At 32.8% G+C, this 27,033-nt stretch overlaps 1 protein-coding gene across 1 annotated transcript; it reads left to right on the top strand.

Annotated features, from left to right (window-relative positions):
• Positions 1-17,242: 17,242 nt before the first annotated feature.
• On the top strand, positions 17,243-18,157 carry LOC149204239 (thaumatin-like protein). The gene is made up of 2 exons (XM_089393248.1): positions 17,243-17,374; positions 17,465-18,157. The coding sequence occupies exons 1-2, from the start codon at positions 17,299-17,301 to the stop codon at positions 17,941-17,943; spliced, it is 555 nt and encodes a 184-aa protein (XP_089249374.1). The 5' UTR covers positions 17,243-17,298; the 3' UTR covers positions 17,944-18,157.
• The last annotated feature ends 8,876 nt before the right edge of the window (positions 18,158-27,033 follow it).

Consider the following 27,033-nt stretch of genomic DNA (forward strand, 5'->3'; position numbering starts at 1 on the left):
TACGATTAATTAATCATTATTATTAGACATAGTTATATATTTATTAATTGCTTATGTATACACTATACACACATAGTATAAATCCAATATTAATATTTAATGGTAAAAGCTTAAATAATACATACTTAATATTAAAATATTTAATATTATCTCTTAATATTATAAATTCAATATTGTAAAGCCAACTATTAGAATCTATTTTCTAAAGCAAAATAATGTGAGGTATAATCTCCTCTTCAATATATATTCACTGGGAATTTACTTATCCATACCTATTCAAAATTGGTTGTTGTAATATATACATATATATTATAATTATAAATTGAAATGTAGTATCAAAACCATTTTTAGTAATTATACATACAATTAGTGAATGTGCATATAATTCTTGATGGTCAAAACATGGCTAGCCATTAACAAACACCAGCATAACCATAGTGATATCATAGTGAACTACAAACAAACCATAGTCAAAATATGGCCAAGAATAGTCAAATCTTCATCAAGTTGTGGGTCAAAGCATGGTTGAACATCAAAATCCATCATTGTAATTGTAGCCATATGGATATCATTATAAACTATAGGCAAACCATAGTCAAACTATGGCTAAGCATAGTAAAACCATGATCAAGTTGTAGTGACTATAGTCAATCATATCCAACTATGGCTCAACTTAGTGAAATCATAGTCAAACAATATTCTAACCACATTCAAGTATGGTAAATAGTAATCAAACCATATTCAAAACATTGTCAACCATAGTGTAACTATATTTAAATCATATTCAATGATGTTTAACAATAGCCACACATGATCAACCATAGTCTAACCAAAATCAATCATTGTCAACTATAATTAACATGGTTGACTTTGGTTAAATATGATTGAAAATAGTTAACTATCGTCAACATGGTTAACCACTGTCAATCATTGTTTACTCTATGCAACATGGTTGATCATTTTCTACCATCGTTAGTCATGGTCAATCATGGTTACCATAATGAACATTTCAAAGGCTTTGTCAACCTATGGTGAACATGGCCAACCATGGTTAATATGGTCAAACATTATGTGAACTTGTTATGAAGATAAATTCATTAGCATTATGATGAGAAAATATAGCATCACATTTTGAAAAATCAACTAATGTGACTAATAGCATAGTCTACATCAGAATAGGGCTTCCAGAATTTTCATTCTTTAAAATATGAGAAATGAATCTTTAAAATCCAAGGTAAACCCTTTCTCAACATGGCCAACCATTGTTAATATGGTAAAACATGGTTAATCTAGGCCATCATGGTAAAGCATGGTCAACTGTAGTTGTCCATTATCAATATAGATAACCATAACGTGTCATAGAAAACTGTGGTCAACAATGGGAAAATGACGCAAATCGTGTTCACCAATGGTGAACTGAGTGAAGTAGTCTCACAAATGTTGGAATATGAAAAACATTGTCACATTGCTCAAGCTATATATAGAACGTCACAAGGAGAAAAAGATTGTCACGTAGTGAAAAACATTGTCGCATTGTTACATTACACTGCAATTTATCTCAATCACATTTACTAATATGGTTGTGCTATGGGTCATTTCATTTGGGTTTATAATATAATGGTTTTTAATACGTGATTATAATATTAGGGTATATAATATTAACTCAACTAATTCCTTCTATTTATACATAATCCCAAGGGATTAACATAATACTCGGTTTATAATATTGGGGTTTATAATATTGTCTTTCATGTTATATTGGGAAAATTAGTCAACAATGGGAAAACTAGTCATGCCAAGGGATTAGTAAATCTATGGGATTAGTATTACGGTTTCTAGAATTGAATTTATAATATTGTGTTTATAATATTAAGGATTAGTTTTATAATAATGGGGTTTCCAATATTTGGTTTTTAATTTTAATCTTATCATTTATAATATTAATCCTACAATTTATAATAATTTTTGTAAAGTTTTTCATATTAGAGGTAGGGATTATAATATTAATCTCAAGGTTTATAACATTTGGTTTTATAAAATTAAGGTTTACAATAGTTGGCTTAATATTAGTGCTTAATATTGTGGCATTGCAATGGTACGTAAATATTTCTAATGTCACACTGTGACAAGAATCATTGTTATGCGACATGTAGATTGCAAATCATTGTCACAATGACACATTACAATGCAATTTGTTCAATGTCACATTGTGACATTCACTAAATTAGAGTTTAATATTTTTCTTTATAATATTGGGTTTAGGGTTTCTTTTGGTTTATAAGATTTGGTTTAGGGCTTATAATCTTATGGTTTATAATCATAGGGTTTATAATATTATTCTTAGGATTTTTAATCCATTAGCTTGACAATACAAATTTTAGGTTTTATAATCCCGCCAGTTTATAGCATAATTCGTAGGGTTTAATGTTATTCCCTTGAGTTTATAATATAAATCTTAAGGGTTTATAATATTAATATTTATAATGTTGGGTTTCATAATGTTAGGGTTTATAATATTTGTTTTGATATTAGGGTTTAATATTGTGACATTGAAATGGTATAGAAATATATCTGCTATCATAGAGTGGTAAGTATTGTCATTACGCAACAAGTAGTGTGAAAATTATTGTCACAATGATACATTACATTTAAATTTACTCAATGTTAGATATGAAATCGAAAAAATTAGGGTTTAATATTCTTGTGTATAGTATTGGGTTTAGGCTTTAGGTTTCTTAGGGTATACAATATAAATGCAATACTTTTTAATATTAATCTTAAAATTTATAATATTAGTCGTATATTTTGCAATATGTATCATAGGGTTTATAATATTTGTCATGGGAATTATAACATTAACATTAATTTTTATAATGTTACATTTTATAATGTCAAGGTTTATACTATTTGGTTTTATATTGGGGTTTAATATTGTGATGATATAATGGTACAAAAATAAATGCAACATTAGAGTGTGAATAACATCATCGTTATGCGACAACCATTGACATAATGATATATTACATTGAAATTTTTTGAATGTCGCAATGTGACATAAAAAAATTTAGGTTTTAATGTTCTAGTTTATAATATTAGGTTTAGAGTGTAGGGTTTATCCTAATTTATAATATTGGGCTTATGGTTTATGGTATTAATCCTAGGGTATATAATCGCTTGGGTTTATAATATAAATACTAGGATTTAATATTATTCCCTTGGGTTTATTATTCCTTTTAATTTATTAATAATCCCTTGTGTTTATAATATTAATCCCTTGGTTTATTAATATAATTTGGATTTATAATATCTATCAATTAGGTATATAAACCCCAAGTGTTTATAATAATATTCCCTTAGGTTGGTTAATACCTTAGGTTTATAATATTAATACCTATTTTTTATAACATTAATGCCTTGGGTTTATCATATTAGTCCCAAGGGTCTCTAATATACCTTGGGTTTATAATATTAATCACACGGGTTTATTAATATCCCTTTTGTTTATAATATTAATCCATTGGGTTAATTAACCCCAAGTGTTTATAATCTTAATCCATTGGGTCGATTAATCTCTTTGTCACATACCTCTATAACCCAATATTAACAATTACCAACTAGGATCCCATCCCCCAACTCAACTTAGATTAAATTTATATTCAATAGTCGTCACACACATAGTTATTCCATCATCTCATGAACAAAGATTATACATGCAATTATACTCATACACTTAAAAATTTGATAACATCAAGAGTAATGAACCATTAGATAACACAATGAAATTACACTCATAATTTTAAAGATGCAACAACATAAGGAGCAAGGAGCCACATACATAACATTCCAAGCAATTGAAGCAAACTAGATTAGCTGAAGAAAGTCACTTGGAAAGCCGAGCACCACCGCCCAACCTAGACTTTACTTCCTCTAGTTTACCCCTGAGTTGAGAGTTCTTACCATGGATCAACTCCCTCTTGTTGATCTCTTAAATGGGTATTTAATACCCTCTTTTGTGATATGATTTCCTTTAGTGGCATCCCGCTTTTATGGATCTTTTTTATCCATTTCCCTAGGAATTTCCCAGAAAAGCTTGCCTTTATCTCCTCAGAGGATTTTCCTCATAAAAGGTTGCCTTTATCTCCCACAAGGATTTTACATTTTTACTTAACTTACCATCTTTCTCTAGCTAACTAAATTAATGGATGTTTATCTCTAAATCCATTAATATTTTCTACAATTGGATCTAGAAGTCTTATCATGAAGGAATTATCCATTCTCATTCACCAATGGGATTTTATTTGACAAGAACCTCATCTCTTGGTTTCTCATTTTCCAAGCGTTTTACATTGTCTTTATTTATTTCAAAATAAAGTATATACTTTCATTGTTACACCTTGGACCTAGATTTTCCTAGCTTAGGTTAACATAGTGTTACATAAAAGAGAGGGATGTTACATACTCCCCCCCTTAAATTTACACCATCCTCGGTGTATTACTACATCTTACAATTTATTTAATTGTTCACATATAGTTGTTTTTGAATTTTTAGGTTCCATAGCGTTGCCACCTGAATCATATCTTTCGATACATCAGTTACCAAGGATTTCTACCAACAATCTCTTTCCATTGCTACCTATATGTTTGTTTCAATCAACTTTGTAAGAGATTTTCATATGCATCAAATCAATTTTGTTTGTAAAAGTACTACTACATGAGTAACAATGGGTTAATGCTGCCCACCCTTTAGCTATGATTCCTCATTTTCATTTCATTAAATAATAGGAAGAGATGTATGTTCCTCTAATGCATTTGTGTTCCTGCTAGACACTTGCTTCTTGAAATTTATTTGCATTAGTCACAACAATTGAAATTAGCATATTTGATCGATCAACATGTATAAAAGTATCATATCAGGTTAGCTCAACATAACCATCAAAATCATAACCCATATGTACCCATCATAATTTATAATCATATGTCATACGTGTACCAAGTGTGGAAAAAATATTGATTCTTATACTTAGTTTCCAATACCAATCCTTAGTTTCCATCTTTATCTTACTTCTGCATTCTGGATCGGTTTCCACAACAGGAAATCACCCAGTGCCTTCTCCTTAACTATGCACACCTACACATAGTGTGTAGTACACACATACCACTACATATGTTGTATATCACCATGGACTACATGCATCCATACCAGTACCATATGTATCGCTTGTACACAGTTCCACATATACAACTTGTACACAATACCAATGTCCATAGCATCAGCTACACAACATATACCTTTAGGCAAGTCTGAACAAACCGTGCTTGGTTTTTCTAATGGAGAATAAGGAATTTCATGGACTTGTTCAATTTTTGGAACAAGAGGATAAGTAAATATTTTTTATGTCAAAGTATTCAAGTGCTTTTATTTAGCTAATCCTTTTCATGTATCTTTTGGTTGCAGGATAATTTGAGCAAAATAGTACCATAAAGGTAAACATGCATATTACAACTTTATCATACCAATAAATTTGAGTTTTGGAATTTTATGGGTCACTAGAATGGTTCTTAATAATAACAGAATATCACCTCCACCGAATCATAATGCAAGTATGGCCTTCAATATTATACTTGAGTTTTAATAACAAATTTTAGCCTTGTCTTCAAGAAAATCATTGTTTGGTACTCAAAAGTACTCTACACATAAACTAGTTGTGTCATATGATTTCTTATTTCTCTTTTTAACACTAATTTCAACACCTTGTTGGCCTCGAATAATTCATTGTATGTCCAAAACCAATTCAACAATCATTATGCAAGTACACACACCTCCAATACATGAGTTATAAATCAAGGTTACAACATTCTCCATTCCACAACCTCCAAGTATTTTAGGGATTATGTGTACTAGGGTGTGAACCTAAGTCATTTACATACTTACACCTCACCTTAAACTTAAATCACCCCTGGATGACAACAGAGTATAACCTATTCATCCATTATCAAATTAGTTGACACAATACTTGTTATGTTGTCCCATTCAGAACCAGATAACACTATTAATGCAATCTGACATACATACTTCTCGAAGATTGTTTGATCTGAAATAATGGTACAAAATATGCATTTCAAATTGCATGGTTATAGATTTCTAGATACCCAATCTCTTCGTGCACAACGATCCTGATTACCAATGCCACATAACCATCATCTTCTTAAATTAGCAAAAAGTTGTTGCATGATTTGTCTAGAAAATTTCATATGTTCCATTTTACTTGATGCATACATTATTTTACTACCATCCTAACATCCTTTGATTATCATAAGTTCTATTAATGAAAAACCTTTTTGGTTTACCGAAGATTGGTTTATTAATTTGGACCAGTCATATTCTGAATCTAGTGTAAAATTCCTACTAGTCATTAGGTTTCTCTGTATTGCTCTAATGTAGCAAGCACCACCATATCCAGTCTACAAGTATACTCTGTTCAGATAAAGTATAAACACACTGATAATTTTTAACTTATCACTTTCCAGAAGAGGTACACTGGTAAGATCTTTAATCATTCTACTAGAAGCATCTATTTGAAAGGTTCTTGTTTGTCAGATAATAACATAACCCCATCTATATCTAGATGGATATGTACATTAAGGTTGTGGAGTTTGAGGTTTGCATAGTTTATGTTGCAAAATTAGAATTTAAGTGAACTATTGAGAATGTGCTCTTAATCTTATATTTTCTTTCTACTATTAACCAAGAAGCACTATGGCCTACTTTTACACTTCCATTCTCCATTTTTACTTTTGGGTGTTAGTCCCATTGACCTACTTATGAAGGTCATAACATTCTTAATGTATGATGTCTTTATGCATACAATGAGTTGTATTGCATGTGTGCATTCACTTCACAATTTTGATCCCAATTTTGTCTAGGTTGGAATATAATTCATCTCTCTTAGTTTTAATTATTTAGATACTACTTGACTCAAAATAACTTGGGGGTTCCAAGCTATACATATGTAATTAGGTATGCATGTTGCTATTGAATGTATGAATAATGACCTGCTAAGGTTTAGTTTCCTTCAACACTGTATATTTGGAGCATTTTCCACTAAGGATGAATTAAATGATTCAACTAGTGGTAACACCACATCCAAAAATGAACTGCATCATTACATGCAGATGCACCAATTAACATAAAATATTAAATTGAAAGATAATTTCAAAATACATAGTCTCATACCACATACAAAGACATGTCTTTCATGAGTTTAATGGTATTTCATGGGAATTTGATGAACACAATCCTTCAGAATCTTCTCTAGGTTGGAACCCAATTAATGAACCATCAAGTTTTTCTACTATTGATAGAACGTTATGAACTCCCTTCGAGTGATGTATATGGATTCCATCTACTTAATTGTTATTTTTTATTGTTCTCATGTTTTCCATGATCTATGGAGAAAAACACTTTACGTTTTATGTATTTTTGTTTGTGAGTTACCTTATAAGAGCTCACTATTTCCTCCTTCATACATCATCCTTTGTTAGGGTCTTATAAGAATATTTTATTTTATTTTTTATTTTATTTTATTTATTTTGTTTGTTATGTTCCACCCTTGAATGGACTATCCTTATCGACATTAGTTGAAATATTATTAATCTATTTCTTTGTATAGCAATCATACCACTCATAATTTTACTTTTAATATGACTAGAGTAATATGATTAATATATCACTAAAACCCATCATCCCACTTTCGATGTAATAACCATACTTTGCAATTATTACAAATTTGTTCATTCATCAAGATTGACTGTGAACATCTAAAGGTAGGTCTATCATCTTTAAGTATCTTAAACCAATTTTACATCATGGTATAGAGTATTTGTGCCTTATCACCTTAAGGTTTTGGATAAACTTCCACAACATATAATGTAATAAAAATTTAATCCTCACATAATTCCTAACATTCAATAAGTAGGCACAATTAAAAGTAACCTTATTATAGCTAAGTATTTCTACTTATTGAAATAATCAACATGTTATTTGTTGTCATTTCTTTGCATCGGTCTTCACCACAATTCAACATTGTAGAATTATTTATTCCAATATCATCTTTCAGGGTTTCTCCTGTCCACAATGGTACTATATCTATCAAAATTACTTCAATTTGAGTAGTTGTATTGGTTCCTCTTGCGCTCCTCCCTTGATATGGCACCTTATGTGTCACACTTTGTTGTGATTGTAATTGGTGGGATTCATTGGTATATTTAGCGGATAATGAAGGTTTTAAATACTAAAGTTGATAGAATAATTATAAATATAATATCATAATATTTTACATTTCTTCTTGCTTCTTCCTATCCAAGCTTTTCCCATATTGATGAGATAACTTTACCTCTCATACAAGTTTTCCCTTTAAGGATGAACTTCAATTAGAAAAACTACCTGATGTAATTAATGTTATATATACAATACAATGCAGTGTGTACAGGTTATATAGGCACCATATACACAATATACCAGTGTAAACCATATACACAATATACCAGTGTACTTGTTTTTCTGTATCTTTGTCACTTGTGTTCCTGTATTCATACTTCTATCACTTCAGCTTTGAGCACATATCATTTCCCCAATTAGAAGTGACACTAACTAATGAAATAGAAAATGACACGCCGTTCTTTACTTAAAAGATAATCATTATGAAAAATTATACACTATAAAATAATGATGAGAAAAGTAAACGTAAAACTGGATATCAGTAATCATATCCCTCCATAGAGTAGCCATCAAATTGTAGAACATGAAAGAAATTATGCCAACATTTTTCAAATTGATGAACATTAGAAGAAAATTTTACTAATATTATTTACAATCATTATAAAAACTTGGAAGTAGTTATGTTTTATTATAAAAACTTGGAAGTAGTTATGTTTTCAATGAGGCAAATACATAAATATTTTGTATCCTCAGAATTACATCCTTCTATGTATTAACCAATCATGGAATAAGTTTGAAATTTGTATGATATAGAAAGATGAGGAAAAATTCTGAATTTGTCACCAATCATGTTATTAATTATGGACTCGAAGGATTTATGCTCATTAATAATTAATTTATTCTTCTTGCATCCTCTTTCTTATTTCATGGCATGGAAACATCATAATTGTATTATGAACATCGAAACATCATAGTTGTATTCTGATATTGGCACCATTTGCATAATTATAATGGAAGGGTCTATATGTATCGTAAATAGATTGTTCTTTTTATATTTATGAAGTCAGTATGTGGTCGTTGGCGAAAGTGACGGTTCCAAACATTCTATGATGGTACTTGCAACAGAGCATCGTTCCATTCTAATGGAAAGGGTTGCATTAGTGCCAGATTCCAATGACAGGTGTACCCATTTAGGGTAATAGGAACAAGGTGCCTTTGACTACCAAAATCTAGTTAGTATTGGCTTGGGATGAAAAGAATGCCAGTATTGGTTACAATACGACTCATAGGAATTTGAATCAAGCAAACTGATATAGAGGACGAATAATCAACAAAGGCATTGTTTTAAAAGAGTGTATATTGTCTGATTATGTATTGAAGTTGAACCACGTTCACTTTCTATGTCTTTGGGCAGCTTGGCTGGAAGAGCAGAGGCAACACTTGCAACAACTTTCAAATTAAAAATATGCAATAATTGATGAAAAATATAACATCCAGCCAAGAGGAGGAAATATGCCTCTAAAGATATTAAGATATGGTTCGCAGAGCAGTTTTGTGTCAACTCGGTATCTCCTTCCCAGTGAAACACACTCTGGTGAAGCACTCGAAAATGAAACCTCTCATGCTTCCATGACGTAAATAGATCACATTGATCTAAGAGCTCTTTTAGAACGGTCTTGCCACAAGGATAAGATAGAACCCGAATAACCATTATCCACGGATTTATTTTTATCAAAACATCTCTAGCTATGTGGATAAGGTGAGTAGAAAGTGTGATAAAAAAAAGAAACATCAGTCTTGCAGATCCAATTACATGTCGCCCTCATTCTCTAAATCTACAGCGAAGTTGAAATATGAAGTTGCGAGTATGATGTCAATGGAATAAACATTATCCAACTGACTCGATCACCTCACAGATGCTTCTAGATCAACAAATAAGGTCGAAAGAGAACAATCGTCCTTATAACGATTTTCTCAATCCATCTAGTGGGATAGGTGTGGTTTCTTTAAATCACGTGCTTTTAAACGCTGTGCTAATTCCAGAAATAGTAACTCCATTAAAAAAAAAGTTGGAAATATCAATGTGTTGGTAATACCATTTTGTCATTCTGGCCCATCATAGCCTCCCTTGATATGAGTTGATATTATTTGACACCATTCCAAGTCAATCTATCATAAGCACCATAGAGGGAAAACATATCGACGTAAGTTTTAAAACTTCACCGCATGGAATATTTATGACCATTAGAAACCACAATAGTTATTTACAGAATGCGGTTATATATTCGACATGTTGTTGTTTGGTTATAACTTCCATAATCCGATTCCATGATTTCCAAATTTTTGATTCATCTAGACATGCTTGCCAATAGAAGGCAAACACCCATGAACTATTATGAGCCATTGGCTATGTCCATAATCGTAAACCCCTATATGCTAATGTTGTTGTATTTACTCAGGTTTAACTCGGCCAATCGCATTGTAAGATAAGAAATGTCTATGGAACATTTCATTTTCTAGATTTTTTTTATCGGTTACTTAATCTAGAACAAGTTCTTTCATGATAGAAAATGTCACTGTTGTCATACTCTTCCTAGATTCTTCGTGAAATTTCTCTAACTTATGCCACCTAATTCCGATGATAAAGCTTACTGACGTTGATATATTCATTAACTGTTTTTGAATTGATGTTGGGGGATTATGTTAAGGAAAACTATAAAGAAGAAATCGATGAAATATTTTTCTTAATTTCCTTAGGTTTCTACACTTTTGAATTGTATGCTTTCTGCATGTTATGGCCTACCATTTATATCGCCCAATAAACAAAACTTCAGCTTGAATTTAAAACTTGATTCTTACCATAAAGTAACTACAGTACTTTCAACACAACTACAACTTTTCCACATCTGGGGTTGAGCAAATTTCATTTCCCGACGACCAATTGGAAGTGGGAAAACACAACATAAGGAAAAGTACAAATCTTGTTGATGCCATTGTTATAAAAAAAATGTGCCTTGCTATTTCTATCATAATACAAAATCTTTGTCTTTCACATGCCCCCATGAACACAAATATATATTTCATTCCTAAAGAATTATTAGAATGTCCTCACTGGCAAGGAGTGGTTGGTTGATTATATATATATATACATTTCACATCTATGTATGCATTCCAAAAAAACAATTTACATAACACATTGGTGAGTATAATTTAGAATCAACCAATTCTTTTTGAAAGTCTACTAGCAAAGAATGTGGGTGAATACTCTTAATTATAAGTGATAAATCCTTTGATCACAGACCATAGAGACCATTTAACTTGTACCCTTTATGGCACAACGACAGGGTTAGTTATTCCTTTCTAATTAATTACATAATGATCTAATGGACTATTGTTGTTTTTATTTGATCCCTTCATGAAATTGAAAACACAATTTGTTGTATGCTTCACAATAAGTATAAGAAACTTCACTCCTCATCAAAATATCAATCTTTAGTTCTTTCCAAATCCATATTTTCAAACAACCTTAGTTCAAATTTACGTTTGGTTGTAAGTAATCTATATAATATTCACATGCTAAGACTTCAAAGTCCTCCATCTATTTTAAGAATTAGTTTCAACCACTATGGTTACTGGATTATTTTCCTTATAGCAATTTTATAACCAAAACCTTCGTTTGCATAGGACTTAGTTTAGGACCTACACTCACTCATATCTTAGAGAGGTGGATTGGCCATTAGGCCTCAATATTTGAACTTAGAGCTCCGATACAACTTGTCACATACCTCCATAACCCAATATTAACAATTACCTATTAGGCTCCCATCCCCCAATTCAACTTCGATTAAATTTATATTCAATAATCGTCACATGAATATTTATTCCATCATCTCATGACAAAGATTATACATGCAATCATACTCATACACTTAAAAATTTGAAAACATTAAGAGTAATGAACCATGAGATAACATAATGCAATTATATTCATAAGTTTAAGGATTTGAAAACATAAAGAGTAAGGAGCCACATACATAACATTCCAAGAAATTCAAGAAAACTAGATTAGGTGATGAAAATCACTTGGAAAACTCAACACTCCCACCAAACCTAGAACTGACCTCCTCCAGTTCACCCTCGAGCCTAGAGTTCTCGCCATCGATCAACTGCCTCATGTTGATCTCTTCAATGGGTATTTATTACCATCTTTCATGATATGATTTCCATTAGTGGTATCCCGCTTGTATGGGTATTTTTTATTCATTTGTCTAGGGTTTCCGAGAAAATCTTGCCTTTATCTCCCGTAAACCTTTTTTGATTTTTCTTAACTTAGCACATTTCTCTAACTAAGTAACTTAATGGATGTTGATCTCCCAATCCATTAAGATTATTTAGAATTAGATCTAGAAGTCGTATCATGAAATAATTATCCATTCGAATTCACCAATGGGATTTTATTTGGCAAGAACCTCATATCTTGGTGTCTCATTTTCCAAGCACTTTACATTATCATTATTTATTTAAAAATAAAGTATTTACATTCATTGTTACACCTTGGACCTAGCTTTTCTTAGCTTAGGTTAACAAAGTGTTACATACAACAGAGGGGTGTTAGACTCTTGGTTTATAATATTAATTATCCCTTGTGTTTATAATATTAATTCCTTTTGTTTATAGTATTACTTCCTTAGGATATTAAGATCAATCCCAAGGGTTTATGATATTAACCTCTTCCATTTTTTGACGCAAGGGATTAGTATTAAGGTTTCAGGTAATAATTTGTTTATAATATTGGAGTTTATAATATTATGTTTAATAAGATTAGGATTTAATATTACATTTATAATAATGAAATTTTCAATATTATGTTTATAAGAATAATCTTATCATTTATAATATTAATCATATAATTTATAATATTTTTCGAAAGGTTTATCATTTTAGTCCTAGGGATTATAATAATAATCTCAAGGTTTAAAATGTTTCGTTTTATAATATTAGGGTTTATAATATTTTTTTCAATATTAGGGTTTAATATTGTAATCTTAGAATGATGCACAAATATGTCCAATATCGCAGTGTGACAAACATCGTTTCTATATGGCAAACAATGGAAAATTTTTGCCACAATGATAGATTACATTTCAATTTATTCAATTTCAGATTGCGAAATTGAATAAATTAGGGTTTAACATTATGCTTTATAATATTGAGTTTAGAGTCTATTCTGGTTTTTAATATTTGGTTCAACGTTTATAATTTCAAGGTTCATAATTGTAGGATCTATAATAGTATCCCTAGGTTTTATGATCCTTTCAGTTTATACCATGAATCCTAGGGTTTAATATTAATCCCTTGGGTTTGTAATATAATTTATAATATTAATCCCATGGATTTATGATATTAATAATCCTTTGGGTTTATAATATTAATCCCAAGGTTAATAATATAATAATCCTTTGGGTTTATGATATTAATAATCCTTTGGTTTTAATATTAATCCCTTGGGTTTGTAATATAATTTATAATATTAATCCCCTGGGTTTATGATATGAATAATCCTTTGGGTTTATAATACTAATCCCAAGGTTTATAATATTAATCCCCCAATTCAACTTCGATTAAATTTATATTCAATAGTCATCACATGAATAATTATTCCACCATCTCATGATAAATATTAGACATGCAATTATACTCGTACACTTAAAAATTAGACAACATTAATAGTAATTTATGATGAGATAACATAATGAAATTCTACTCATAAGTTTAAATATGTGACAACATAAATAGTAAGGAGCCACATACATAACATTCCAAGCAATTGAATGAAACTATATTAGGTGAAGAAAATCACTTGGAAAACTCAGCACTGCCAACCAACCTAAAACTGACTTCCTCCAGTTCACCCCTGAGCCCAGAGTTCTTGCGATCGATCAATTGCCTCATGTTGATCTCTTCAATGGGTATTTATTACCCTCTTTCATGATCTGGTTTCCATTGGAGGTACCCCGCTTTCATGGGTATTTTTTATTCATTTGTCTAGGGCTTTCCGAGAAAAGATTGCCTTTATATCCCATGAGGCTTTTCCTCATAAAATCTTACCTTTATCTCCTGCAAGGCCTTTATATTTTTTCTTAGCTTAGCATGTTTCTCCAACTAAGTAACTTAATGGATGTTTATCACCCAATCCATTAAGCTTATCTAGAATTAGATCCAAAAGTCGTATAATCAAAGAATTATCCATTCCAATTCACCAATGGGATTATATTTCGCAAGAACCGCATATCTTGGTGTCTCATTTTCCAAGTGTTTTACATTATCATTTTTTATTTAAAAATAAAGTATTTACTTTCATTGTTACACCTTGGACCTAGATTTTCTTAGCTTAGATTAACAGAGTGTTACATACAATAGAGGGGTGTTACACTCTTGGTTTATAATATTAATAATCCCTTGGGTTTATTAATCCCTTGAGTTTATAATATTAATGCCTTTTGTTTATAATATTATTTTATTTGGCTCATTAATCACTTTGGTTTATAATATTAATGTATTTGGTTTATTGATCCCTTGGGTTCATAATATTAATATCTTTGCTTTATTAATACATTGGGTTTATAATATTAATCTCTTAAGTTTACTAATCCCTTGGGTTTATAACATTAATCTCAAGGGTTTATAATATTACTTTCTTAGGATATTAAGATCAATCCCAAGGGTTTACGATATTAACCTCGTGCATTTTTTGACCAGTATTAAGTTTTCTAGTAATAATTTGTTTATAATATTATAGTTTATAATACTATGTTTAATAAGATTAGGATTTAATATTACATTTATAATAATGAAATTTTCAATATTAGGTTTATAAGAATAATCTTATCATTTCTAATATTAATCATATAATTTATAGTATTTTTCATAAGGCTTATCATTTTAATACTAGGGATTATAATAATAATCTCAAGGTTTAAAATGTTTGCTTTTATAATGTTACGGTTTATAATATTTGTTTTAATATTAGGGTTTAATATTGTAATCTTGGAATGATGCAAAAATATGTCCAATATCCCAATGTGACAAACATCGTTTCTATATGACAAACAATGGGAAAATTTTTGCCACATTGACAGATTACATTTCAATATATTCAATGTCCGATTGTGAAATTGAATAAATTAGGGTTTAACATTATTCTTTATGATATTGAGTTTAGGATCTATTCTGGTTTTTAATATTTGGTTCAACGTTTATAATCTCAAGGTTCATAATTGTAGTATTTATAATATTATTCCTAGGTTTTATGATCCTTTCAGTTTATACCATGAATCCTAGGGTTTAATTAATCCCTTGGGGTTTTAATATAATTTATAATATTAATCCCCAAGGTTTATGATATTAATAATCCTTTGGGTTTATAATTTTAATCCCAAGGTTTTATAATATTAAGATTTTTGATTTCATGTTTTATAATGTTGGCGTTTATAATATTTGGTTATTATTAAGGTTTATTATTCTCAGATTGTAATGATACAAAAATATATCCAATGTTGCAGTATGAAAAGAATTGTCACTATGTGACAAGGAGTCTAAAAATAATTCTGAAATGATACATCACATTGTAATAAAATGAATGTCATATTGTGAAATTGAATAAATTAACATTTCATATTTTGGTTTTCAATATTGGTTTTAGGGTTTATTTTGGTTTAACATATTTATTTTAAGGTTTATAATCTCAAAATTTATAATTGGAGAGTTTACAATATTAATCCTAGGGTTTTTAGTTCCTTGGAGGTTTTATAACTGCTTGTGTTTATACATAAATCCTATGGTTTAATATTATTTCCTTGGGTTTCTTAATATGTCGGGTATATAGTATTAATTGCTTGGGTTTATAATATTAGTTTGTTGGGATTATTATTCCTTGGTGTTTATAATATATATTTTTAATGGTAATGAGTATACTCCACTCTGCACAATTTGTAACTTCATATAACTATTTCATAAATGCAACAAGGGCAACCACACGACTTGAGGGAAGTTCCTTTGACTTATTAAGTTTATTGAGCAGAGAGGCTCAAGTATGAGGGAATGTGTAAGTTTTCAAGTCCATCTATGCCCCTCAAGAATAAAAAAAAATGTTCTAAATGGAAAAATAAAATATAATATAATTAAAAAAAGATAAATATGTTGTAGAATGATTAGAAGTAAAAAAATTGTGTGAATTAGATGTTTAAATCTTATACTTTTAAAAATAATTTCAACCAGAGATTTAAATAAAACATTTCAGAATCTATTTTAATTAATTTGTGAGGATATCAATTTCATATATATATATACCATAGAAATAAATTAATCTTTTCACACAAAAAGAAAAGCAAAAAAAAGGAATAATTGGGATCTACGAAGCGAAGACCCATCCGTTGTAACAAGTCCTGCGGAACTGTGCAACATTGTATTCTTTGTGAATCATTAAATGAGAATTCAAGCCGTCAGTCAATCTTGATAGGCAGTCATACACTCCATCCGTAAATTTTTCCACTTTAAAGAATATTTTAGAATGGATGAAAAAAAAATTAATTAATCTCGCTAACCTTATAGGGAAACATTCATAAAATGCTCAAATAAATATGACCGGTGCTAAACTCAGAATCCAATGGCATCTGATCTTTGCTTCTTCTCCAGGGAATTTCCTCACGCTCTCTGTTTCTTGTTTTTTCTTCGCAAATTTTCCACGCTGCTTTATTTTGTATCTACTGCCGGCGCTTATTGTATGTCACACTTTATAGCTTCTCCTTTTTCTTAGTAAATCTTTCCACTCCGTCCGTCTGGATAAGCATTTCTTGGGAAATTCGTGATCGCTAGTTTAAGACGACCCGGAACATCTGGAACAATACGGGTAAGGGGGTCGTGACCCGCATGTCGAGGAGCGATTAGCGCGCCTTCTTATACGATGCCTTCATAAGAATTTCGTGCCGTATACGCCACGCTAAGACCAATGAAATAAGAACCTCATTTCGTGCGGTCTATATATAGAACCTCATCAATGAAATAAGCTGGTGGACGTTGCAATGGCGGCCAGAACAGTAGCAGTTTCGATTTATGTTACAGCAATGCTAACGTTAATGTTTAACGTCTGTCTTCAAGGTAAGGTTACAGGAATCCCTTGACTGCATTGCATCGTATTTTATGCATCGTATATCATAAAGAAATATTTGATTGCTTTGGTAAGTGCAGGAGCTACGGGTGCGACGTTTGTGATCCAGAACCAGTGTTCATACACGGTATGGGCCGCAGGGATTCCCGTAGGCGGCGGTCAAGCGCTGGGGCAGGGCCAATCATGGAGTGTTGACGTGCCCGCTGGAACAAGCGTTTGCAGATTTTGGGGACGTACGGGATGCTCCTTCGATGCCTCTGGTAAAGGAAACTGCACCACTGGTGACTGCGGCGGCGTGCTCAGCTGTACACTCTCGGGACAGCCTCCCACAACGCTGGTTGAATATACTCTGAATGGGAGCAACAATCATGATTTCTATGACCTCTCTGTAATTGATGGTTTCAATGTCCCTCTCTCCCTAACTCCGTCCGACGGTAGCTGCAAAGCACTGAGTTGCAAAATGGACCAGTGCCCGGATGCCTACCTATATCCCAGTGATGGCAGTAAATTCCCCGCTTGCGCTTCTGGTGCTAATTACAACATTATATTCTGCCCTTGATGAGAACATAAAATCCGAATCCATCCCTGCTTATCATATCTATAATAAGAGTATTATAATCATGTTGATTGTAGTATCATATTTATAATACCATCGCGTGCATGGTTGCAAGAAGTGCTATCCTATAAAAAGGAAGACCTATTCTGTAAAAGCCAAACGCGTTTTACTTCTATTTTGTAAATGAGTAATGCTATTTTGGATATCTTAAGGGGTATATGCAACAATTTGGATATATTTACGTGATCTTAAGTGATTTAATAAATAATTATTGATGTTTTTACAAATGTTAAAGTAAGGGAAATGATTAAATGATTATATTGATTATATGTTGTTTTTCATAATTAATTCTTTTATTTTATTTTTAAATTATAATGTCATATATTTTAGATGATAATAATAATTAAGTTGATTTTCAATTGATATAATTATATTAGATGTTTTTATAAATGTTAAAGTAAGGGAAATGATTATATTGATTATAGGTTGTTTTTTCCTACTTACTTATTTTATTTTATTTTTAAATTATCATGTCATATATTTTAGATAATAATAATAATTAAGTTGATTTTCAATTGATATAATTATATTTTTTATTAATATCATGTTATATTTTTTAAATTGTTATTATTGTTTTTTAAATCAGCCTAATTTTATGAATTTATTTTTATTATTATTATATTAAATTTAAAATAGTAATAATTGCACACCACAAGAACAACGCAGATGAACGTCAAGGGTTTTAACAAGACGTAGACAGTTTTCCCTATGGAGGGCCGAAGAGGAGGGAGAGCCACTCCTCTTTCAAGGAGGCCGTTGTAAGTAGAGGCAAGAAACCTCTAGAAAATGATAAAGTACTTCAGATGAAGAGAAAAGAAATATGGAAGAGGAAACAATAGAAGCCAACAATAAGGAAATCAATGGCACAAAGGACAAGGAGGTAGAAGACAAAAAACAGGGTACTAAAGACAAGAAACAAAAGGGACCCTGCAAACCCAAAGGTGAGTTCACACCCAAAGTTATTTTAAATCACCCTGCTCTGTAGGCACATAGGGACCACATGAAAACTTATGCTATTATCTGCAAGTTCATGGGACTATGGCCCACTGAAAAAGCATTATAGACATGGATCAAATATCACTGGAAACCTAAAGGGAGCATTGATCTCCATCTTCGGTTAAAGGGATTCTTCACTGTGGTGTTCACGAATATTGAAGACAAGGACAGAGTATTTGAAGGAGGACCCTATTTCCATGTAGCAGCTGGCCTCTACATGAGGCCATGGGTGATGAATTTTGTCACGGAACGAGAGACTTTTACTTCGGTACTGGTATGGTTATGACTCTATTCCTTACCTCTTGATTACTGGCAAAATGGATCGTTAACAGCCATAGGCAATAAATTAGCGCGTTTTGTCAAAGCTTCTGAAGCCACAAGAAGGGAGAAATACACTTCCTTCGCAAGGATATGTGTGGAAATGGATCTATCAGGAGCTCTACCAGATGAGGTGATTCTAGAAGTTCATGATGAAGAATGGGTGCAAACAGTAGACTATGAGCACATTCCATTCAAATGTCGTCGATGTCATGAACATGGGCATCTATTGAGAGATTGTCCACTCGATAAAGTGCTAAATAACAACAAGGCCAACACAACGAAGGAAACAAATAGTTATTAGAAAGTGGTAAATCGAGGAAAAGGCAGCAAGAGAGGACCAAAGCAACATCATGGGGAAGGGCTAAAGGCCAGTCAAAACAAGTTCCAAGTTCTTGAGGAAAATGAAGAGATCAGAAAGGAAGATCAAGCAATGGAAGGAAATATGGGAGAAAAGGAAAAAGAAACAGAATGTTACCAGACTCAGGGAACAAATTATCAGAAAGAAACCATGATGAGTGATACAGAACTTGAGATGGATCAGGAGATGACCCAAATTGAAATGGACCTTGAGGACCATGAGCTATAAGAGATCCTTGATAAAGAAAACCTAGATCTGGAAGGGTTCTTGATCCAAGGAGACATGGGAGGAATGGATTCAGTATCGCAAGAAGAGCTCAATAGAATACAATAGTTGTTTTTATGGAAAGCAAAGGCTAAAGAGATGGAGAAAGAAAAATATATAGATAAGCAGGATAACAGAGGGGTGAAGATGATGAAAACAACTCCAAGACTAGCAACAAGAAACCCAGGTAAGAAAAGAGGCAGGAAAAAACATAATGAACTCTTGATGGAATCTGGCAAGCTAATGATAGACTTAGGTAAGATGAAAGATCTAGCCAACTACTGCTTTATAAATCTTTAATCATGAAGTTGATTTCTTGGAATATCAGAGGTCCAGGAAGTAAAAGAAAGCAGAGAATCCTTAGTAATAGGATGAAGCAAGAAATGTCAGATATTATCTTTATCCAAGAAACAAAATGTTCCATTCAAAAATTAAGGAAAATCCATAGTAAATGGCTCAGTAGATTTGAGTTTCTAAAGGTAAAAGTAGAGGACTCAGCGAGGGAGATTCTTACCCTTTAGAACCCTCTAAAAATCAGCATAAGAGATGTTGAAGCTACAAGGAACTATCTATCAGTGGTTATTCAACCTGTAGGAGACAGGTTTAACTATCTGGTCACAAATGTTTATGGACCTCAAAGAATAGATGATAAAATCAAGTTTCTAGACTCACTGGTGGATCTCAGAGACAGACATATAGGAATATCTTGGATCATGGGAGGTGATTCCAACATGATCAAATCTCTTTCAGAGAAAAGAGGAGGAATCAAAATTCTTAGTAGAGACTCTTTAGAGTTTCAAACCTTTATAGATAATATGAACCTTGTAGATACGAAAACAAATATAGGCCTCTTTACTTGGAACAATAAAAGAGGAGGAGAGTCTCAGGTTGCCTCAAAGTTAGATAGATTCATGATCTCAGAGGATCTGATGCTAATAAACAAGGAAATAATAAAGGAAGTTCTCCCCTTTGGAGGCTCAGATCACTGGCCTATCCTTCTGGAGATCAAAGGTATGGGCATTCTTAGGAATAGACTTTTCAGATTTGAAAATACATGGCTCTCCCATCCAGATTTCTTCAACAATATTAAAGAATGGTGGGAAGAAGATTTAAAGATTCAGGGTACGAGAATGTTTCTTCTACATAAAAGACTAAAGAATATCAAAGTCAGGCTTAAGGATTGGAAGAGAAAGTATTTTGGAAACATTTTTGTGGAGAAAAAATCTGTTGAAAATAAAATGAAGGTTCTCAACCAAGCTCTGATCAAGGATGGTTTTGATAGAGTCAAAAGTAACCAAGTGGATAAATATCATCAAGAATGGGATAATCTGTGTAAAGAAGAGGAAATTTTTTGGAGACAAAAGTCTAGGGTTCAATGGCTAAAAGAAGGCGAGCGTAACACAAATTTTTTTCACAAGTCCACCATGGTGAATAGAACGCACGACAGAATATCTTCAATTAGGGATGTAGAAAGGAATCTTCTCACCTCCCATGAGAATATCGAAGAGGTGTTTGTTCAACATTTCCGAAGCGTTGCTTAGGAAAGCAATGCAGATAGAGAACAATCCATTATTGAGATAACTAAAAATACACCAAAGATGGTTTCCAGAGAGGATAATTTCAATCTAAACAGGCGAGTTTCTGACAAGGAGGTAGATGATGTCCTCAAGGAAATGCAGAATGGAAAAGCACCAGGCTCGAACTCCTTTAATGTGGATTTTTTTAAAGCATGCTGGAATAATGTAAAGCAAGATATATTGAATGTAGTGGAGGATTCCAGGTTGAAAAAATCTATTTTGAAAGTGCTCAACACCTCCTTTATCTCCCTTATCCCAAACCAGGACATTGCTCAAACTCCGGACAAGTTTAGACCCATCACTCTATGCAATGTGGTTTACAAGATAATATCCAAGGTAGTGGCTAATAGAATTAAACCTCTGCTTCCTACCCTAGTGTTAGAGGAGCAATCTGGTTACGTAGAACGGAGAAAAATTTTAGACGACATCATTCAAGCCCATGAGGTGGTTCACTCCTTAAGTAGTAAAAGGCAGGCTGGAATGATCATGTAATTAGATATAGCCAAAGCTTTTGATAAGGTAAACTAGACATATATGAAGAGAGTACTTATTGCTTTTGGTTTTGATCATAATTGGGTTAGGTGGGTGATGGCCTTAATCACTTCCTCCAACTTCTCCATTATAGTAAATGGCTCTCCCTCAGAGATTTTTTGTCCTTCCAGAGGCCTCAAATAGGGAGACCCACTCTCACCATTTCTCTTCATTCTCATGATGGAAGGACTTGGTAGGTCCATCAAGCATGTTTAAGTTACAGGTGAGATTAATGGCCTTCAACTAACTGAGAATGGTTAGGCTCTAATGCATCAAAAATTTATAGACGATACTATGCTACAAGGAGTCCCCACAGTGAAATAAGCTACTGCATATAAACAAATCCTAAATTTCTTTGCAAAGGCCACAAGTATGGAAGTTAATATCTCCAAATCAAAAATCTTTTTCTTTAATACCAATATTTTGATAGAAAGGAATATTTCTAGAATTCTTGGCTTTCAAAGGGATTCCATTCCCTCAAAATACTTGGGAGTCCCTCTAACTGATAAACGAATTCTCAAAAGCATTTGGGAACCATTGATTAATAAAATGCATGATAAAGTCAGTAAATGGACCTTTAGATCTTTAAATCTTGCAAATAGGTTGGTTCTCACAAAAGCTGTTTCGCAAGCCATCCCTATTTTTATGTTATCTACCCTCCCAACTCCAAAAGGAGTCCTTCAGCAAATTCAGAAATATACAAAGAAATTTCCTCTGGGGAAAGGATGAGTTGAAGAAGAAATGGGCCTTAGTTTCTTGGGAAAAAAATTTCAGACCCAAAAATCATGGAGGGCTTGGCTTGGATGATCAAGAAATACTCAACAAGGTTTTAGGGGTGAAACTCTGGTGGCACTGGGTTCAGAATCCAAAAACCCATTGGGAAAATATCTGGAAAGAAAAATATGCAAGATCCTAGTAAACTAGTGATCTCATAAGAATGTCAGGTAATATTAAGGGCTCCCACATCTGGAACAAAGCCTGGAAAAATAGAAGATTAGTCCAAGAAAATAGTTTCTGGAAAATCAGAGATGGAAATCTTGCTCTTTTTTGGGAATATAAGTGGCAACAAGAACATATTCTGTTAAAAGAGTACTTCATCGACCTTAAGCATGAGACATATTTACAAGGATTAATCAAAGTAAAGGACTTCTGGGAAAATACTCAGTAGAGGGAGAAATGGAGAATCTGGAAAAACATTGATTGCAGATATAACAACCCCTTGAAAGCAAAAGCAGAGGAGCTAAGGAAAAAGGTGGATCAAAGGATGATCTTAGTTTCAGGAGGAAAAGATCAAATAAGATGGGGCAATAACAAAGAGGGCACCTTTAATCTTAAAGAAGTAAAAAGCATTATCCTTGATCTGGATCACCAGGTTCTGGACAAAAGCTGGTAGAAACTTTGGAGGCACCAAGGGTGGATGAAAATCAAACTTTTCATGTGGTTAGTATACCACAGGACAATCCTGACTTGGGACAACATTAGGAAGAGGGGTGTTCTGGGGCCTTCTAGATGCCTACTCTATGGGGAGCATGAAGAAACAATGGAGAATCTTCTCAATAACTGTATTTTCACCTCCTGGTTATGGGAAATATTTGCCAAAATCTTTCAACAATCTGACAGCGACAGAGGGAGCATCTTCAATACCCTTAACGGTTGGAGGGGTAATTTCTCAGAATTTGAAATTCTCAACTCAGCATGGGCCCTTACACCACACTTCATTATATGGACTGTTTGGTAGGAGAGGAATAAAATAACTTTCAAGGGGGAACAAAATACCCCTTATCGCCTATTTGAGACAATCCTGAAACAACTTTAGCAGACAGTGAGAACCACTATTTACAACCATCCTATTAATCGTCCCTCAAATGTGGATAAGAGAATTCTCAGATAGCTGGGACTATAGGGTCTCACTCCACAAGGTCTCAATAGGAAGGTTATGGAAAGAAACATGGGGAAGAATTTCTGGCATCCTCCCCCAAAAGGATATTTAAAATTCAACATCGATGGAGTGTCAAAAGGAAATCCAGGAATCACGGGGTATGGAGGAGTACTTAGGGATGCCAATGGAAATATTATCTTCATCTTCCATTGTCACCTAGGAATAGCTACCAATAACATGTCCGAGCTAATGGCTATGGAGCAATGCTTGGATTTTCTAAGTCAGGATAATTGATGGAATGTGATAATAGAAGCGAACTCTGAAATAATAATCAACTCAGTGAAAAGAATAAATAGTGGAATGGCACTAGAGAAAGTCTCAAAATACTGGAAATTAATCAGTCTTTTCTAGAGAATCCAGAATCATCTACAAAATCTGCGCACTGTCAGCTTCCATTATGTATGCAGAGAAGCCAACAAGCTGGCGGATCTTCTTGCCAATCAGGGGGTTAGCAACACAGAGGTCAAGGTTTCGATGGAGTGGCAGGAGTTGTGACAAGGTAGACTGAGAACTCTATGTTGTGAGCAAGAGGAAGAAGATAAGAGAGTGTTCAGACACAAAGCCAGGGAGGCAAGCCCTTAACCTTTTTGCCTTCATATGTGTCACCAGTTTCTAGCAAATAGGTCTTTGGTGTGGGGCCGAACTCGGTTGGTCGTTGGTTACCCCGGAATCAGCGAGATGGTCTTCACTTTTTTTGGGGGAAGTGCAGAGGCTACCAGTGTAATGGTACGTCACTCTTCTTCACTGGGAGGCAGGGTCAGATCAGAAATTTGAGTAGATGCAGAAATAATATTTGTCACACTGGCTGCTGGAATCTTCCCACTTTTGGACCTCGGAAATGAAAATCGCTCCCTTGGTGGTATTTGGAGGATCGCACTGCTCTTAGGTGGGAAATGGTTTCAGTGATTTTGCAGTGATCACATACATTTTCCTACACGTGGCAGAGTGAGGGTTCAGAAAACCGCCCTTCATAGCACACTAAAGCCTTGTTAACTTGTGCGGTGCGATATTATTCTCTATTGTTGGATCTCTCTGTGTGGATCAACAGTCAGGATTGTTCGTGTAGATTGGTGGGGTGGCTCGTTAAAGCTCAGTCGTCTTTCTGCTGAGATTTCTTCCTGGACCGTTGGCTTTGGCGTCGATGTGGACAACTCAGATCAAAGGAGCTCTTCAGGGGTCGGACTGGCGGAAGGTCTTGCAAGCTTTTGGATGTAGGCAGAAATTTTGGATTATACAATCTTTGATAAATTCAAGGTTATCATCCGGGCATGTTGAGCAGAGAGGTCGGCATCGATGGATTTCGGGGGAATTATATTAGTGATGTTTACTACACCACTCAGACCCGAAATCTGTTTTGTATTGCTTTTATTTTATTATCAGGTTCGTCTGAGATTCAAGGTATATTTCTTCTTTGGTCCGGATAGGCGTCTTAGCAAACATATTTCTATAGTCAGTTCGGAGGGTTTAGACGTTGGTTGGTTTTGTGATAGTCTCGCATTTTTTTTTTTTTTGAGGGCCCTTGGATAACTTGTCCAACTCTTGGCTTGGTAACCAAGCCCTGAGTGGATGGTTGATTTTATGTCCCTCAGGTATCTTGGGTTAGATGTATTATATGTAACTTGTGGCATTGTTTATAATGAATAAAAGGTACGACTCTTGCTTAAGAAAAAAAAATAGTAATAATTTATTGTGAATCATATTTTCAATTAATTATGATTATCAAATGTTTTTTTATTAAAAATGTTATTATAATTTTATTAGTTAACAAAAATTATTTTGCATTTATATTATAAGCTATTATATTTATAATGATAATATTATTACATTCACACATAAATTTGACCAAGTAAGAAAAAATAACACAATTTAATATAAGAGATTATATTTATGAATTTGACAAAGTAAGAAAAAAATAACACAATTTAAACTAATATATTATATTTATACTCCTAGTTCTTTGCATTGAAAAAAGAATGGCTTCCAAACCTTTTGCTCCATATATGTAATTTCAAATCAAAATAATATATAATTATATTCATAATACTAACAAAATTATTAAATTCAATATAGTAAACAAATATCAATTTCTAAATAGCATACATTTGCATGCTAAAGGAAGATCTATTAGGAAAAATAAAAGTTTATTTAGTATTTTTTCATGGTAATAGAAGAATGAAGGGTATTTATACAAGATTTACTCATTTGGATAGTAACTTGAAATATTGTGTATGTAGGTTGATGAGATCACATGTATTTATGGAAATATCAAGGATGTAACATTTTAAATTTATCTTATTTTTAGAAATCATGATGCTACATTTGCAGAACAATATAAAAACGTGACAATGCTATTGGCTTTAGGTCCATGCACAAATCCCTCAGACAAATTTGGATCTTTCTTGTTACTATTTTAAGATCTTCTCCTTGACATTTATGGATTTATCTGGGTTTTTTCCACTAGAATATGCTGGGGATAATGGATTGAGGGATATGCAAATTCAAGCTAGCATATAATTTGGCTTTAGTAGTGCATATATCCTAGTATATTCCTTGCTTGTCTAGACTAGCTCTCTGTACCTTCCGCCAACTATCCTACTTGAAGGAAACTCTAGTTCTTTCAATACACGATTCCCTAGGCTTACAACCATTTTGGCCCGTGGTGGCATCTATATTTCATAGTGAAAATCCTAATCTTTTAATCTATTAAAATTGTTAGCTGAATATTCCTTACTCTACCCATTTCATCCAAACTATCTTTTAGCTTTTGCAATCCCTTTTGGACATTTTGGAATTCATCATGCTCTATCTAGAGGTCTAGTTTTTAATTCATTTGGGGGGCCCAATTCGTTAGTTGAAAGTGTTAAGAATGTTGTCATTGATGTCAAAGCGAGAGCAGGTGCAAAAAATGAAGGATGTCAAGCAGGTGTAGGATGTAGAACAAATGTAGGATCTCAAGTATGAGTAGGATTTCAAGAAGGTATAAGATGTTTTCATTGATGTCCTCAGTATGCTATTTGTCATGGATGAGATGATGCATTGATGAAACC

Source organism: Pinus tabuliformis, chromosome 1_2 (genome assembly GCF_031772625.1).
Source record: "Pinus tabuliformis cultivar Carrire ecotype Pingquan chromosome 1_2, CPIR1, whole genome shotgun sequence".
NCBI classification, from domain to species: Eukaryota; Viridiplantae; Streptophyta; class Pinopsida; order Pinales; family Pinaceae; genus Pinus; species Pinus tabuliformis.

Coding starts and splice junctions, on each gene's coding strand:
- LOC149204239 (XM_089393248.1), top strand. CDS start 17,299: ATGGCGGCCAGAACAGTAGCAGTTTCGATTTATGTTACAGCAATGCTA. Junction 17,375..17,464: donor GTTTAACGTCTGTCTTCAAG/GTAAGGTTACAG, acceptor TGGTAAGTGCAG/GAGCTACGGGTGCGACGTTT.